The sequence below is a fragment of the Manacus vitellinus genome, unplaced genomic scaffold (genome assembly GCF_001715985.3).
Source record: "Manacus vitellinus isolate BGI_N305 unplaced genomic scaffold, ASM171598v3 scaffold_16_pilon, whole genome shotgun sequence".
In the NCBI taxonomy this organism is placed as follows: domain Eukaryota; kingdom Metazoa; phylum Chordata; class Aves; order Passeriformes; family Pipridae; genus Manacus; species Manacus vitellinus.
In genome coordinates, this window is record NW_021939189.1 from 13,420,237 (window position 1) to 13,437,864 (window position 17,628).

General features: G+C 40.2%; 1 protein-coding gene across 2 annotated transcripts in view; it reads right to left on the minus strand.

Annotated features, from left to right (window-relative positions):
• Window positions 1-3,966: 3,966 nt before the first annotated feature.
• Window positions 3,967-17,628, minus strand: part of RAB27A (RAB27A, member RAS oncogene family) — a 29,960-nt gene continuing 16,298 nt past the window's right edge. For both annotated transcript variants that reach the window (XM_018069768.2, XM_008927135.3), the window contains exons 2-6: window positions 11,544-11,716; window positions 9,856-9,941; window positions 9,102-9,205; window positions 8,291-8,414; window positions 3,967-6,336 (exon numbers count right to left, since the gene is read on the minus strand). In XM_018069768.2, the coding sequence (XP_017925257.1) occupies window positions 6,138-6,336; window positions 8,291-8,414; window positions 9,102-9,205; window positions 9,856-9,941; window positions 11,544-11,696 (666 nt within the window). In that variant the 5' untranslated portion in view covers window positions 11,697-11,716 and the 3' untranslated portion in view covers window positions 3,967-6,137. The remainder of the gene's footprint in view (window positions 6,337-8,290; window positions 8,415-9,101; window positions 9,206-9,855; window positions 9,942-11,543; window positions 11,717-17,628) is intronic.

A 17,628-nucleotide genomic window follows, 5' to 3' on the forward strand; every position in this document is an offset into this window, starting at 1 on the left:
GGCCGCGGCTCGGCCCGGCGCCCGCCGCCGCGGAAGGGCCGCTCACGTGACCGGAGGCGGCGGGCCGGGCCCGCAGCGCCACCGCCCCCTGCCGGCCCCGCCGGGCAGCGCGGCCGCTGCGCTCCCACAGGAGTGAACGGGCCCCGCGGGAGCGGGGGGAGCCCAGGGCCTGAGGGGAAGTGATCGCTGCTGGGCCCTTGGTCAGTCACAGAATCACTGGATATTCTGAGCTGGAAGGGACCCACAAGGATCACTGAGTTCAACTCTTAGCCCTGCACGGGACAACCCCAAGAGTCACACCGTGTGCCTGAGAGCGTTGTCCAAACACTCCTTGAACTCTTCCACACTTGGTGCTGTGACCACTGCCCTGGGGAACCTGTTCCAGTGCCCAACCACCCTCTGGATGAAGAGCCTTTTTCTAATATACAACCTAAACCTCCCCTGACACAATTCAGGCCATTCCCTCGGGTCCTGTCACTGGTCACCACAACGAAGAGATCAGTGTCTGCCCCTTCTCTTCCCCTCGTGAGGAAGTTCTATCTGCAATGTACCTCAGTCCCCTCTTCTCCAGGCTGAACAGACCCATGACCTCAGACACTCCTCGTATGACCTCCCCTCACCATCCTCACTGCCCTCCTCTGGACACTCTCTAATAGCTTTATATCTTTCTTATATTGTGGAGCCCAAAACTGCCCTGATATTCCAGGTGAGGCCGCCCCAGGTCAGGGCAGAGCAGGACAATCCTCTCACTCACCTGGCTGGCGATGCTGTGCCTGATGCCCCTCCAGGACACGGCTGGCCCTCCTGGCTGCCAGGGCACTGCTGACTTACACCTAACTTGCCATTGACCAGGCCCCAAACACTGTAAGAAAGCTCCAGTGGCTGGAGCCACAACTTCTAAACCATTACGCAAACAGGTTACTGGGGGGAAATGATGAAAAGAGTATCTACAAAAGGAGTAATATGCCAAAACACACACACACACACACACACTATATTCACTCACCAGATGCAGACATCAGCCACATGGATGCTCGCTGCAATCCATTACGTCAAGAGTGTGGTCCATCCTTTGGTTTGACCAGAGGGAATACTGTGAGACACTCAGAGATACTCATGCTCATGAAAGTAGTAAAATAAAAAACAAAAACACCCATACACAGAAAGGAAGTTGGAATGAACTATTAGACAATGCTGCATCTTCAGAAGTAAGCTGACTTTCCTCTTTCCCAAATGACTCTCTACTTCCCTGAAACATACATTCATATCTTAATGATCAGCTTGTGTTCAAGCTCCTCCAGCTTTTCTTTATAAATGAAACATTTTGTTCTAAGTGTGAGAAATGAATGAAGCTGAAATGGCTCAGTATTAACACAAGAATAAACACAGGAACCCAAGGAAATGAAAGGGAGTCAGACATAGATTTTTAAATCTATTGCTTATTTCCTCTAAAATTCAGGCAAAACACCTTTGGCTCTGTTTTCATGCCTGTAAGATCCAAGTCTTCTACAGGGGAATTAATTTTTAAAGCAAAATTTCAAGTACTGTCAAAAATCAATGGCTCTGCACAACATACAGGAACCTATTATTCCTTCTGTTCCCTCTCCTAGAGTTACCTGTGAGAAGACCTAAATGCTAGGCTCTGTACCTTCCTAAATGGTTTGGAATTGGAGCAGATCTCTCTGTTCTTCAATCTAGGACACTGTCCCAGCTCAGAGTCTGAAATCTTCCTCACCACATAAGGCCTTACCACCACAATTCCTGCTTCTCCATTTAAAAGAAATTAACTACTTGAGTATTTGGTGAAAAATCCATGTGTTGAATTGCATGTGCCTTTAGAGCAGTTTTTGCTTTCTGGTTTCTAGAACAGCAAAAAAAAAAACAACAGTGCTGTATTAAGAAAGATTGAAGGAAGAAAGAAAAATTGCTTTAGCACAGAAATCACTTACCTTATCAGCACAGAACTTGTCTCCAATCTTTTTGCAAACCAGACGTCAGCCACATCCTACTGCAGGAGACACGGGCTCAAGCACATGACTGGTGACCAGCACTCAGCCCAGCCCTAAGGGACAACAGCTCCAAACTGACCCAGAGACAGTGAGGAGATGGGACTGTACAGGATGTTACTGTCATGCTGCACCCTGGAGCAGGGACTCTGGGGCTGCGACAGAGGATGGCAACCCAGATGATAAGAGGAAAGACTAAAGGCACACACAAAACGCAATTTTATGAGGGAAGCTATGAAGACACCAAGTTTACAGCTAGAGGCAAATCCAAAGAGTAAAAAAGTTTGCTTATGTCCAGGGCTGCTGTGCTTTGGCATATGCAATAGAAATCCTCCTTTTCCAGTTTGATTACTTTGAGTTTCCTGCCTCTGTGACTTTTTTTCCCCATGGGCTGTATTTATTTCACCAAAGACAGCTTTTTCCTGGCAGAGTACTGTATTGTGAAGTCTTTGGTGGCTTCTACAAATTAAACAATGTGGATTACAGACTGTCACCAACACCTTCAGCAGACAGATGGGATGTGAGAGCACAGTGATATTACTTTTCCACCTCAGCTCCTTTTTTCACATCAAGGCACTAATCTCCTCTTCAAGTACAAGCCATTCTGTTGTCAATTTGAAGTGCTTCTTCCGATCTAAAAGGCAATATAGATGGAAGGTTGCTGAAGCCAGAGTTCAGATTAGTTATAAAAAAAGAATATGTACTTTACTCCATTACTAGTTACTCACAGACAAAACTGGGTATCCAGCTGAAAAACAGCAGCTTATTTGTTTGATTTTTGACACAAGAGTACTACAGCAAGAATTGTTTCACCAAACATCTCAACCCAATACCTTAAACTCATAGCAAAGCTCTGATCTGCACCAACCTGGTGCCTTCATTTTACTAGTGCAGCCCCAGATGCAGTTGGTCCTCTCTGCCACAGTGGCACACTTCTGGCTTTTGGTCAGCCTGCTTTGGAACAGGATGCCCACTCCTTTCCTGAAAAATGTTTTTTCAGCTAGTGCTACTGCATGGGGTTATTCCAGCCCAGACAGAATACCAGGTCAAACTTGCCTCTTTTAAACTTAAAATTGTTTAGTTCAGCTCATTCTCTTGCCTGTCAAGGAACATTTGAATAGCAGCAGTGTCCTCCAGGACATCATAACCTACCTGGAAATACACACTGCTCTTGATGGAAGCAGTAATTCTGAAAAATCAGGCGCTTACCTTTGTAGAAGCAATAGATTTTACAAAATGTATTGGTTGATTCCCTTTGCTCTGAACATGCAGCATGCACAGACTGGCAGCATTCTAAATGTCTTATGAGTACAGAACTGACACCTCTATTGCCTTCTGTGGGTTTGAGCTCCTTCTGGCATCTCCCAGGACCCATCAGGCCCACATCTGACTGGTTTGGTCAGTGCAAGAGCAGAATATCAGGAAGCACCTCGGCCACAGCACAGAATGTGGATGCATTTGAACTAAAAAACCCCACAACACACAGGGACAGTGCAGAGGGACAGACTGACACTGAACCGAGACAACAGGAAATGTCACAGCTCTCTTCAACAATGCTGGCAAAGTTCAGATCAGGAACGTTTAACTATTTGATATTAATAAGAAATCTTGAGGCAATGAAACATAAGGGAAATCCTTTCCAAAACTTTGTTCCATTACACATCAATGTTTTCATTGGACGCTGGATGGAAGCAACTTTTCTTGAAATAACAGTTTCTCATCACATAAGAATTCTTGTTTCTTTGTTTTTTAAAACCAGTACTAGACTAATAAGAATAGTGTAATTTACTGTCAGGAAACATTACCATGATTTCTCATGAGAGTTTAAAAGGGAAAAAAGTTCTGCCACACAATAATTCAAACAGATAAATCTCATGACACATTTCAAAGGCTGACATCAAAGCAATTTTATGTAGACTCTCTTTGTAAATAGCTACAAATAACAGGCATGACAAAAATATGACAGTTCCAGTATTTAATATTTAATATCCAATTTAAACATAAGTATTCAAAAGGAAATATTTTTACACCATTTCAGTAGCCACTTAGCTCAGTAGTTGGTTGCAATAATCCTTAAAGTTTTCAGGTACTGGATGGAGCATAAGCACAAAAACTCCCATTAAAGTTAATGCATGACAAAGTTCCACTGTAACCCTCTGAAAAGCAAAGAGTTACATTAAAAGAAATTCAGACACTGAAGTACATTGAAATGTATTGTGTCCTACAGTAGAGTTTGTTGCTCTACTGGTCAGAGACATGATGGTAACTTCAAAAGGCACTCTGAGTTCAACTACAGTAACCCCGGTCCACAAGCGTTTTAGAATCTTGGTATTGTGCAGTAGAAAAAAAACAAACCCTATAATCATATATAAATTGCTTTTATCTCTGTCCTAGCTCCAGAGCAGTCAAATTATATTGCACTTTTAAAATATTCTGTGTAGGTTGTGATAAAAATTTAATATTTACATGTTGTGTTTGTTAAAGAACAACGCATTCCTGCGTAAAATATTTTAAGAACCAAGTTTTAACACTTATTCTTGTATTAATCAATATAACCAGAGGCTACATCAAATATATATTTTTTTCTTAACTCCTATTCTAGAAACATTTTTGGTCCTTCCTTCATAAAATTTGTTATGTTGCAATTCATGTTCATAAGTGGTATTAATACTTGCCTGAAATTGCAGTACTTAGAACATTTAAATAAATAAATACATAATTTCTAAAGAAGCAATACCTTTGGAGTTTTGTAAACAAACTGCTGTGGAAAGTCTTTAACAAGACTCAATTTGGCATGTTATGACTTTAATTGGCAATACTTTACAGTTATACAACCTCTGCCAGGATAGAAATCAGTATGGTAGGCACATCTCATAAATCAAACTGGAAAAAAGACCCAAAAAACACTGATTCTTTCTTAGGTTGTATGAATAAATAAAAATGGTCAGAGTAACATGATCCACTGAAACCAAAACTGACATTTATACGATCTGTAGGGGGGGGGAAAGAAAAGCAACTCTATTCTTTTTTAAATACAACCTAAAGGAAATGAACGAGCCACAAATGAATATATGATAACCAAGATGTACAGGACACAAAGGTTGGCAGAATAAAATGAGCATTATAAATTTATAGAAATACTGATCTACAGAACTAGTATCTTAGCTGCATCTCACCAGAAGACAAATCATCATTCATTTTTCAATCCAAATTTGAAGAAACATTCTGAATCTGCATTTGGTAAAACAAATTCAGTGCAAAGCACCAGCTCTGATGAAATTTTGCTGACATGTAAGCTGGCCTACATTCCTGTTAAAACATGAATGGTAATATAAAAGAAACATAACAGATGCACAGTTATGCCACTTACACATAAATATATGTAGCTGCGTGTTCTAGAAATTCAAATGCTGTCAGGAGGTCTCACAGGCTGCGTTGGATACACTTTATATAGTACAGTTGTAGTTTACATGTTCAAGTACATGACATACCCCAAGTGCTCTCCATGAGCACCCCTGTGCTACTCTGGATTTTTTTACTCTGCATTGAATAGCTTTCTTTTGGTTTTCATCACTAAAAACTGATGGTTTGAGACAGCAAGGAGAAACTACTCACAAGCTTTTGTGAAAAACACAGGATTTGCTCTTTAAGATTGTTACTGATTGGTGAAATGATTAAATGTTTCTGTTCAAAACCAAGAACCATGTTGGTAAGCTTGCTGTTAGTAGAGACCAAAGGCTGTCACAGTATCTAATCTAAAGGCCTAGTCTGTGTAGTTACTGGAGCTTTCAGAGGGCAAATAAAACCCTTCAGTTCATAACCCTACCCTTTCTCGTTGCCCATAGAGATGTTTCCGAATTTGGTAATGAAAATTCCTTTCCTTCCCTTTTCTCCAAAGCACAGAAGTAGAGGAATATCCAGTGCTACACCAAACTAATCCTCTGTCCCACCACTAATAAACTGCATACCTTGCAAGCAAAGGCCAAAGTTGGTTGAGAGGCAGAAAACAAAAATTAGTATCAAGAATTAACAGAGCTCATTAAATAACTACACAATGTGATTTGTCCATAAGTTAAACAGTTAAGCTGCAACTGTACTATATCATACATATTAAACTTAATTGTAACTGGGCTAACAGCCACATTTGCCTTTTTCTTGCTCCTCATTGAGTTGTTCTGTAGAGCTGTGCCCATTGGAACGCACCACCCCTTCAGGGATCCAGGATTTATCCACACACCGTTCCATGCGCTTCATAATGAGGTCAAGCAGAGTTTCAATGGCTTTGCTTACATTATTCCCATTAGCTGCACTGGTTTCAAAGTATGGTATTCTGCAGAAGACAGAAAACACAAACTTACATCACACAGTTTATACTCACAGGAGAACAAAACCATACAGGTTACTGCCACATACTCAGTGTCTTTCTGCTGTGGAGCAGCAGTGACAGCCTTTGTGTGATTTTAAGTGCTCTGGTCTGAAATGCAAAAGAAATTAATGAAGTGGTTGACTTTGTAAGTAGGGCAGAAGGGTAAGTTTTAATGGAGTCCAAAATTTACAGAGGCACTGGTCAGTGTGAATTATGCTCCTGAGGTCTGTTTTTTTAAGCTCTGTTCCCTGGAAGAGATGCAATTATTTTCTATGTCCTCGTGTGCATTAAGTGTTCTCCTTTCTGATTTCTATACACATCAGCTCTGGAGTCATTGCAAGAGGGGGAATGCTGGTATGGCTGTTCCTCTCCAGGCAAGGCAGTAAAGACTCACAGTGTGGTACCTTATCACTGCAAAAGGTGACTGTTTCTTCTGCTAACATCCTAACTCTAAACTTTCTTACATAAAATCTCAGTGCTCAGACCACCTATGTCTTTGTAAACAAAAGTTTCTGGCACCTTGTTATTGAAAATACATTGCTCATTTTCATTACTGTTGTGGATCAGGATGGCAGTTTCAAAGGCTGTGACCAGCTGCACTTAGTGGTCCCCACAGTGAGGGGCTACAGCAGCTACATTGGTGTTACTGCCCAGGAAACTGAGATCATCGCTTCAGAATTTTCAGTATTTCTTCCTTAACTTGCAAGACTCAGTGAGTGGTCAGAAATATCTTACTGTCTCAGTCTGTAGGTCTGCTGCAATCATTTTTGAATACATCACTTAAGAGTACAAGGCCCTTCACAGAAAAGGGATACTCACACTTTTGTTACCAGAAAACTGTTCACTGCAGCAGGATTTATCTTGGTTCCCCTCAGGAGAGAATGACTCCTAGCAGCTATCCTGGCTCACCTCTACAGGGCAGAGAACTTCATAACTGCCTACGGACTGGATGTGATCCACAACCTTGACTTTTAGCTCCCTATTCCTAAATTAAGTTGGCATTTTCAGCCACAAAGACAAATATTCCATCAATTATTTCCAGAAGTCACATATAAAGAGATTAAGAAACAGTCACATTAAGCATGGAACCAGCATGACACAACAGGAGAAGAGCTGCAGAACAAGGCAGTTTGCACTGAGGAGCCAGTGCTCACACCATGCATGTTTTGTGGGCTTTTCTGTGGAGCAGTTCTCATCTATTCCTCCAGACTGAACACAGATTACTGGTTGGACCACATCATGTAGTTCACTTTTCAGCTGAGAAGGAATCCAATTCATGTGCCAGAAAGCTGCTCCACCATGTGAATCAAACCACAATAAAAGCATCAGAAGATTTCCTTCAAAAGTGCATTTCTGATTCATAGCAAAATGCAAATGTAATCCAGAGATGAGCCCCATGAAAGAGTTAAGGGGTATAAAAGTACTATGGGGTTATTAATATTTCGTAGGAACAAAGATTTCACATATTTCTTCAGGGACACATGACCTGTGCCTGTAGGGAAGGGGAAGGGCAAGGCTACCCTGTCTTCCTGCTTTCTGACTCAGTTTTCAGACTCCCTGGGAGCCTGTGAGAGTGCAGATGCCTCAGCACAGGCACGAGCTAAGAACCCATTATTCACCTGCCTCTCTACCTAAATTCTATCTCTTTTCTAGAATGTCTGTGAAAATTTATTTTGTTTACTGCCAAGGAAAGAAGATTAACCAATCTCCAGTGCAATATTATTGCAATACTAAGTATTTATTTTTTAGCAATGCAGAACACATTAATCTCTGACAGAAAAAAAAAAGATATACCAGCCAGTTAAACATCCTAAAATGCTTATTCTCACAGCAATCTTTCAGTATGCAGAAAAAAGCATTACAGAAAACATTTCATTCTGCTTTTAAAGGCAGCAATAATTGGAAAGAAGTTACTTACCCATATTTTTCTGCAAGTTCTTTAGCCTCTTCTTCTTTCACCATCCTCTGGTCTTCCAGATCACTCTTGTTTCCACATAACACAATGTCAGGGTTTTCACAATACGCGTGCATTTGTAGCTGACCTAAGAGCACCAACATGAACAGGGGTCACAACAGAACTCAGAGCTCACTTAGAACACCACCACAAGCCAAGTATGTTCTCTGTTAGCTCACAGCACTTCTGCTACTGCTCTGAGGAGCCAGGGAACAGCTGGGCACCCACTACCACCTACCCAGTGAAAAATCCAGAAAAACAGAAGCCTGACAAATTTAGCCCAGAAACTTGTGTATTTGCAGATTAAGGAGTTATGCTCACTAAGTATCTCCAGTGAGCTGCCAGGAAAGGATATAGTTCCCTCTCCTTATGGATGATGCAGTACAGGAACCTCTTTGCCTACATATACGAGACCAGTAACATTTGCCTTCCGTTAAGTTTTGTTGACAAAGCTTCAGGTGAGTCAAAATAAGAGTTTTGCATAGGCTTTCCACACTCTTAAATTACTGAACAGCATCAGAGCCAGGGCTATGATGTTCTCTCAACCTGCTTTCATATAGGTTAAGATTCAAGTTTGGTAGGCAAAGCTGAATTTCAGGTAAACCCTAGAAGCCATTACTAGCAGCTATTACAATTATGAATGTAACATTTACATTCTTTTACTGAGAAAGCGACAAAAACCAGTGTTTTATGTTCTGTTTCTCAGTGAAACTCCACATTTACAAACACAACCACTCCCCACCCATGCAAAGAAAGAAAAAAAAAAAAGCCATACTTATCCAGTTCCTGACATTCAGAAAGCTTTGCTCGTTTGTCAGATCAAAGAGTAGCAGAAACCCCATGGCATCTCTGAAGAAAGCCGTTGTCAAGCTACGAAACCTAGACCAGCAAAGTGAAATTAGTTGGCTCATCTGACAAGTTACTTTAAAAACATAATTGCATACAGTCATAAAACTGAGGTAACTCAAGACTGAATTAAGTAGAATGAAATATTCATAACTGTTTTGCTGATGCAGGGACTGTGTAACAGGAATTGCTAACATTACCGTGGCCTAATCAAGGCCTAAGGAGTCAAAGAGACTAGAGAGTGAGAGCTTTAGACTAAGTCTTCTACTATAAAGCATGCCTTGATCAAGAGTCAGAGATTAAAATAATAATGAAATTCTAACTTTGAACAGAAATTTATCCCCTAAACACATCAGTCCTTCATTTTAAGACTAACAACCACGAGGATTCTAGTCTTTTGATAGGCAAATAGAAAAGAATTCTTTGAGATGATTTTACCTGTCTAACTTTCCCAAGCCCTCAACAGATTTACAGAAATTTAAGAAAAACTTGACAAAGAAAAGCTTTAAAAGCGTCTATACTGGCCATGAAAAAAGTTAACTGAAAGTTTCCAAAAGACAAAAAAGCAAGAATTACAGTTTTCATGTTCTGCAGTTGTAAATTATAGTCATAATTTAATAAGTATTCATAGGAAACTTTCCACCACTGTTACAGCAAGCACAGGTTCCCATCTCCAGTCATACCTTTCCTGCCCTGCAGTGTCCCAGAGCTGAAGATGTATTCTCTGTCCTCTGCCTCCAACACCATCCGGCCCATTGGGTCTATACACCTATAAAAGGTAAATTTGTTACCAGTCCAGCTGCTACAGAACACAAAATAACTGATGTTTGAAGTCATTAAATGCAACAAAATGCAAAGATCCCAACTACAACTCAATCCCTTTGCTTTATAAGAAAAAAAGGAATATGTTACATTTTAATTCTGCATCCAATTTAATATTTAAAAATAAGGGTAAAAGTGAATTGGAAAAGCAGTCTCCAATAGACTATGGCCTCCAGACAGATATTTAGAGCAGCCATGAGATAAGATTAATTTTATATTTGGATTTTATGGGGTTTTTTACTATTATCTTGTATAATGTTCAAATGAAAATATAAGAAAGCAACAATGCAATCTGGCAATGTATTTCTGCCACCAGCAGAACCTCATTAGCAAACTGACTCATGGAGATAATGACATCTCTTCTTAGCTGCCAAAAGATTGCTGAGAAATTGCTGAGGGTAGAGTTTTCATATCACAGCTTATAAAGCAGAAATTGCATGATAATAATAAAAGCTGAAGAGTTTACTCAGCATGAAAATATAAATAAGGGCATCTCTTAATCTTGGAAGGATCAGATAAAAATAGATTCATTTCTTGCTTAGGAACCTTCATGATAGGTCATATTCTTTACCTTCAACTGCCATTGTATCTAAGACTACTAGAGTTACAAACATATCTTTAAAGATACATAATCTTGCTGAATTTGTGGATTATAAAATTCAGGCTATGAAACCTAAATCTTATCCTGAGTTATCAAATATGCTGATCAAGCAAACACATCATGTTTACTATCCCACAGAAGGAACACTGACTTATTCAAGAGATCAGCTTGGCATTTTCATCAAGATAGTTACTCCTTGCATGACTGTTGTGTATGTCAGGCATCAAAAGCCAGTCTGCACAATGCCTCCTGCACCATCCAGATTTCTGGACACTTGGGAAATCATCAGGCATTTAATACTTGTACAGAAGAATGAAAAAACAACTTGTGCCAACTCCACTTTCCAGAGCAGTAAGGACCAGCATCCAGATGGTTATCATAACACATTGCTCAGCTTTATATCAAAAGTACATTTTCTTAGTTTAATAACAACTCAGGTTAAAAAAAAACCCAAAACCTTATTTTTGACAGTTCTTCTCTGGTAGTGGTGACTATTTAGGAAGCCAAATCATCAGCATGTATCATGCTATCCTGTTCCATCCACATTGTAAAATGGTTTTAAAATCAACATTACAGCCTTTGTTCACTGGCCATTTCCAGTTCACACACAGGAAAAAGCATTTTTACTACAGCTCATTTCTTCCTTGCGGAGGGAGTTCAACAATAGAAGTGCTACTCCAGGTATTATGTGCACAATTCATGGAGTAGACACTCCCATCAACACCTGTTGAACAGAATGAAGTGGTTTCTTAGAATCAGCTCTTCTTTAACTTTTGGGGAAATGGGTCTGTGCACTCAAAAATAACCAGGTAACATGAGGTCTTTACCCTGTCACAAGATTAAGTACACAGGAACTATGGATTACATGCCTACACATAGGGATGGGCAGGTCTGATTTTTAACAAATAGAGACCATTTTCAAATAACACCTTCTTTGTGAAAACTCACCACTCTCTTTTCCCGGAAGTCAATGCCCACCGTTGTGATAAATTTGGAGTTAAACTTGCCATCTGTATACTGGTAAAGAAGGCTGGTCTTTCCTACTCCAGAATCACCCAGTGCTAGAAATTTTATGAGGTAATCATAGTCCCCATCAGACATAGTGAGAATTCAGGAGGCACCTTAAAAAGCAAAGCAAAAAGGATGAGTTAGTCACCAGCTCTGCCAGGGCTTCTTTTGACAAATGTTTAAAATACAAATCACTATTTGAACTACAAAGCATCGAGCAGTGAGACAAGTTCTGTACTCCTTTACACTGGCTTCACCTTAAACTCTCAATTACACCAATCCAACAGCAAATTCAGCTGTGACTGAAAAAGTGCATCTTTAATTTTATTACATTCCTCTTACTCGAAAGAGAAGACAACAAAATTCTACCTTCTTCGGGAAAGACTGAAAATCAAGGTCAAAGTATTCAAGATATCTGGAACATGAACTGTAGAACTGATTTTAATCTGCATGGAAGCTTGTAAAAGCTACTTAAACATACCAGCAATGCAATTCTGGCCTCACTCTCACTGTGGCATTATTAATATACAAAAAACTCCTACATTTTTTGAGACTGCCCACTATATTGAAATGAAAATTACAATAATTTTCTACTAATAGCTATTTTTCAGTCTTGAAAAAGCTTTTTCTTGCTCTTGGGTTGTTTGGCTTCAAGGAACAATTTTCAAAGTTTTTATCATGATGCTAGTTAATCATTCAAACTAAATCTTGATCCTGAATTGCCACCAAACAACACATACATTTTTTCCATGGTTCACACACATTTAAGAAATTTCTCTTTTTCCTTTTTGCACCTTTGAAAAAATAACCATATTATGTGTAGTCTGATCTACATGAAGGAACAGCTGGAACGTGTAACAAAAGTCCCTGGCAAATTTCACGTGTACTACAAAGGCTGATATGAGTGCATTGGCACTTTCCTGTTGAGTAGCTACTGAGCCTCTCCTCCCCCAAAACAAACAGTAGAGAGCTGCCTTCTCTCATGTTCAAAGACAAGAACACAAAAAGATAAGCCTAAAATAACCATTCATAAAGCAACATAAAATTGGCATAAAATTGCCTTTTATGAAGGATGAAAATTGTGACAAACCAAAATAGAAAAAATTAGATGATGACATAAAATTTTAAAAGAGTAAAATCTGCTGTTTCAACCGTAAATAAGTATTTTTGGAACTACTTGTAGCTTGAACTAGATAAAGTTATTCATTTCAAGTAAAACACTGCAGTAGTTTGCATCAATGGCAAAACACCAATTCATTTCTTGAATACCACAGTCAAATGCAGACCACAGTCAGATTTACCCCAGATACTCTCCAACCAAAGAGTCAGTGGAAAGCATCTGACACTTTTTTTCCTTTTTCAGGGCTGAAGTCTCTCTCCCCCCAGCCCAGGCATATTTTAAAGTATACCATCAATACCAGTAAAACCTTGCAGGAAAGGAGTTTTAGGTGACAGAGGTCACACTCACTACTACACCACAGCCAGCTAATTCACTTCCCTTGTCATGTTTTAACCAAAGTTTTGCAATAGAGCAGAAGATTGAAAGAGTAAACGCTGCAGGAATAGTTATCAGTGAGTTTTTCACACAAATTCACCACAATGCAGGCCTGCATCCACCACACAGGGCTGAAGGAGCAGTATGTTCAAGTAAGCAAGTTAAACAGGTAGCCACACTGCCATAAGAGTACTTTTAGAAGAAATTAAAAAACCCAATCCATTAGACAGACTCACATGTATCAGCAAAAGTGATTTTGAGGGTTTTGTTTCATTTTTTAAATCCTGTCCCCTGCTGGGGAAGGAAAAAGAGGTAAAACCAGACTGCAAACCTTGGTCTACAAAGTCTTTTCATTGAAATGCACTAGAAGAAAGGGAAAAATAGTTTAAAAAATAAACAAATAAAGGTTTTTTCTAAAGACTGCATTTGATTTAGACTTCCATCTCTTACATGGTGTTTCCTTTGCCCTCAGAATCTTCTCTAAGGGCAAAGAGCTGTGTAAGCTCAACCTCTACTTAAGCATGTGTTCTTTCACCTTTGATATCCCTAAATTAATTGCTGCTTTAAAAGACTTAAATCTCAGAGCCAGTATATTATACAAAGACAAGCTACCTTCCAGCCTTTTACTGTGCTATCCCACCTGTACAGAGGTATTTGCCTTGGTTTGTTGGTATTGTGTTAGCTAACTGTAGGTATACAGAACATATTTTTAATAAAAAGTACAAATGATAGTGCCACCTAATCCCTGCTAATTTAATGTCATAAGAAAGCTAATTTATCATGCACCCTGTGCAAGACCTTACAGAGGAAGGAAAGGCACTACAGCTCTTACATGGAGCTGTAGGGAACTGTTGTGTTTCAGCTGCACCCTTCCACTGGACCGGGCTGGGTTAAAGCTCTGGCCAAAACAGAAAGATCAAGGTTAGACCTTGGGGAAGTAAAACCTAAAGGTATTCCTAGTGTCATATCTGATTTGTAATGTCTGTTTGTCCAAACATGCCCCATCATTCAGCCCACTTAAACCTCAATACTCCCTATGGCTGGTTACAAATACAATTTCCAGAGGACTGACAGAAGACCAGGAGCCCTTCACAGGAAGGGCATAAAAATGCCTTCTAAAGGATTTGCTTGAAAAGGAAATTTTCTCCTTTGGCTTTTGAAATGCACACACCTCTCACTGCACCCTATAATGTCAATCTATTATTCAAATATCTCCAGGGAGTGGTTCTTGTGAAACCCTGCACAGTTAACCTATCCTTGGAGACATGCAAAGAGCTATTTTCATAGCAGTTTCAAGCCTTGTCCTCCTCCCTGTACAAATATTTAAAAAGTGATCTCCACCCTCTTCTTCCGAGACCTGCAGTCCTAATGTCCAGACACATCCAGCTCCACATAACAGAAATAAGAATATATTCCCAGCAAAGTACCTTTATAGCAAAAACTGCTGTGAAGTTTTTAAAAGTCATGGCCCTGTTACTAAAACCCCATCCCACCTTTTTCTTCCAATTTTGATTTTGTTTTTTTTTTTTAATTAAGCCTTATAGTTCCATGCTTTCCAGTTTTTCCTTCCACATTCCTGTACCTTGCATATCAGGAGAGCATGTAGAAGATTCAGAGAAAATTGATGATACGATCAGAATTCATCAGGTCACCAAAAGAAAATCATGCCCAAATCTTCCTCAAAAGCCTAAGAACCCCTTGGTTAAAAAAAATAAAAATCACAAATGGACACACAGTTTTAAGCTCCACATCAAGCCCTCCACAGTTTTGCCTGCTGTAAATCCCTCCTTAAATCCCATTCAGCTCTGGCTTTGCACTTTGCTTGGTATGCAGATGGACAAGAACTATGAGCAAGTGCTGGAAAAACTCCACTGGCCTTTTCCATTGCTGACAGGACCCACACAGCTGTGCCTGTACAGCTGCTGCTCTGGAGCCTCCACATACACACACATCCAGGCTGTGGCTTATTAAAAAGGGACACTGAGCAAAGCAAGTGCTCCTCTTGTTCCCTGGATTTCCTAGTCCGAGATACTCTCACATTGACAGGCATCAACGTTAACAGGCTCATATTTTTTCCTCCAGGGCACAAATATCACAACTCTACTGTGTGATAAAACATTCCAGACTATGGCAGTATTGCTCCTGTATGAATTAAGGAAATTGGCTTGGCATGCAGGATTTCCCCCATGCAGTATGGGAACAGGGAATATATGCTTCCTGAACTGGCCTTAACACAGAACATGCAACTCCTGTGCTGCTACTGAGCTGATGAAGAGAAGGAAAAAGGAAGAAGGTAAAAGAGATGAGTAAATTAAAACATAAGCAAAAGAAAAAAAAAAAAGGCATTGAGCTGCAAATAGAAACATGTACACAGATACAGTGTATGTCCCTAACCAGACAGTCCTCAAGCACATTAATTTAAAGTAAGGTATACCACTTACCCCAAACTCTGCTATAGGAATAGTTAGCACACTGGAGATATTACTTTCAGTAGGAGTATTTTTCTAGCACCACCTCTTGAGCACACAGCCAGGAGGCTTACGTGTCACCTGTTTGCACGGAGCTGAGGGTGCTCAGAGATAAGGAGGTGTGCCTCATGTCTCTGTGTCTAAGGAGGGCGCTGCCTGACAGCAGGGCTGGGAAGCAATTACACAGTTCACATGTCCCATTTATTCCTAGGGGCAAACAGCATTTCAAGAGGGATTTGTGCAGGGCCTACCCAGGAGCAGATCTAAAGTTTCTGCGAAACCACCCACACACCTTAATACAATTACACCATTCCTTCCTAACAAGGGTCTTCATACAAAAATGCATTAATGCTGGATTATATGGATCACACTGTTCAGTTCCACTCACAGCTCTACATCCTTTATCTCAGGTGGGAGGAGGATACAGCAGTCTTTAATGTAAACTGCTGTTTCCTTGCTGTAGAGGCTTGCAGGCTTGTGACTAGAGGGTTGACATGGGCATTGGGCAAATCCCACACAGACAGAAAAGGAAGATACTGCACATCTCTCAGTGGATATTGTGTAAATACAAGCATATGGCAATAATGCATTCGGACAGATTTGATCATTCTGCAAGTGCACATAAATTCATACTACAAAAATTTTTCACCCAGGCACTACATAACCTTAGAACAACTTCAACAGCTGTTTTATGTGTCACTTCATCTGTCACAGCAGAAGAACTGAGAAAGTGATCTGGACCTGTAAATTCACTAATCCTGTCACACCAGCACTCCCCTGACACTCCAGCAAAGCAGTAACCACATTCTTGCCCAGCGTGGGTGAGCACAGAGAACGGCCTCACCCTGCTCTAAGGCTCCAGCAGCACCTTAATGCTTGAAGAACTGGTCAGCACCAGACACTTGCCAGCTCTGTCGAAACAAGGGACAGAGTTAAATCATGTTCCTGCTTAGTCAATGCTTCATCAGAAGTGCCTTTTGTTAAAAGCTGCCAGATATGTACAAATGTAATATAAGCAAATTATGACAATAATTTTTATTAACTCAAGTAACTTCTCTGCTGCTGGAAGAGAGTTAATAAATAAGCACTTCACTGAAATGTTCTGAGCTGCACTGGTTTTGTTTTCTTAGGAAAATATATGACCTGGTTTGCTTTAGTTTTGGCCAAAATGACACTTTCTGCGGCTTCTTGGGCTTTTCTGTAACATAAATAACAAGAAGGAACATAGCCCTTCCTCTCACAAACGAGAGGAAGAGTTTCAGGTGCTCTAAGCATTCATCTTTTGGTTACTCTCAATTGCTTTACCTGACATTTTACTGTAAAGATCATTTTAGTTTCACCTGTAGAGGAACTGCAGGATCAATGCCTAAAGATTGTCTCTTTCTCAGAAACATCTAAGTAATTTTAAGGGTGCTCAAGGTACATACAGGAGTCTGCAAAAATAGGTACAAAAAAATTAGGCTGTGAGGTTTTAGGCTCCAAATGCTGATGTCACTGTAACTCGGCAGAAGGTGCTCTATGACCATTTGTCAGCATCACTGCAACTGCAGCATTTTTCAGAGGCAAGAAGAACTGACAGGTACACAAAGCACTGTGAGAATGAGTTATAATGGGAGATGCCAGGCATAAAATCATGATCCCACCCAGAAAGGGGGCACAAAAGGGAAGCAACAGGTTTGCAGATGAGGTAAGAACCTTGCACAACAGGCTGGGTAAGGAAACAGCAGGTTCTGGATTTTGTTTCCAGAAAACCAGGGGAAACGAGGAATGGAGAAGAAAGGAAATGAAAAAACATTTAGTTTTGCAACTGTATTTGCATTTCATCATCACCAAACCAACAAAAAGAAGGCTGGATTTCAAAGAATGGCTCCGTTACATAAAGGAATGAAAAGCAGCACGGAACTGGAAAAAAATGAAAAATAAACCCAGGAATGTTGCAGATGATAGTCCAACACTCCCCATACAGATCTCTGTGTGGTTTCAATTTCTCTGTAAAAAGCACAGCATCCTCTCTATTCCCTCATCAGTTTCTGACATTTTCATGCTTCATGGTAAGAAAATA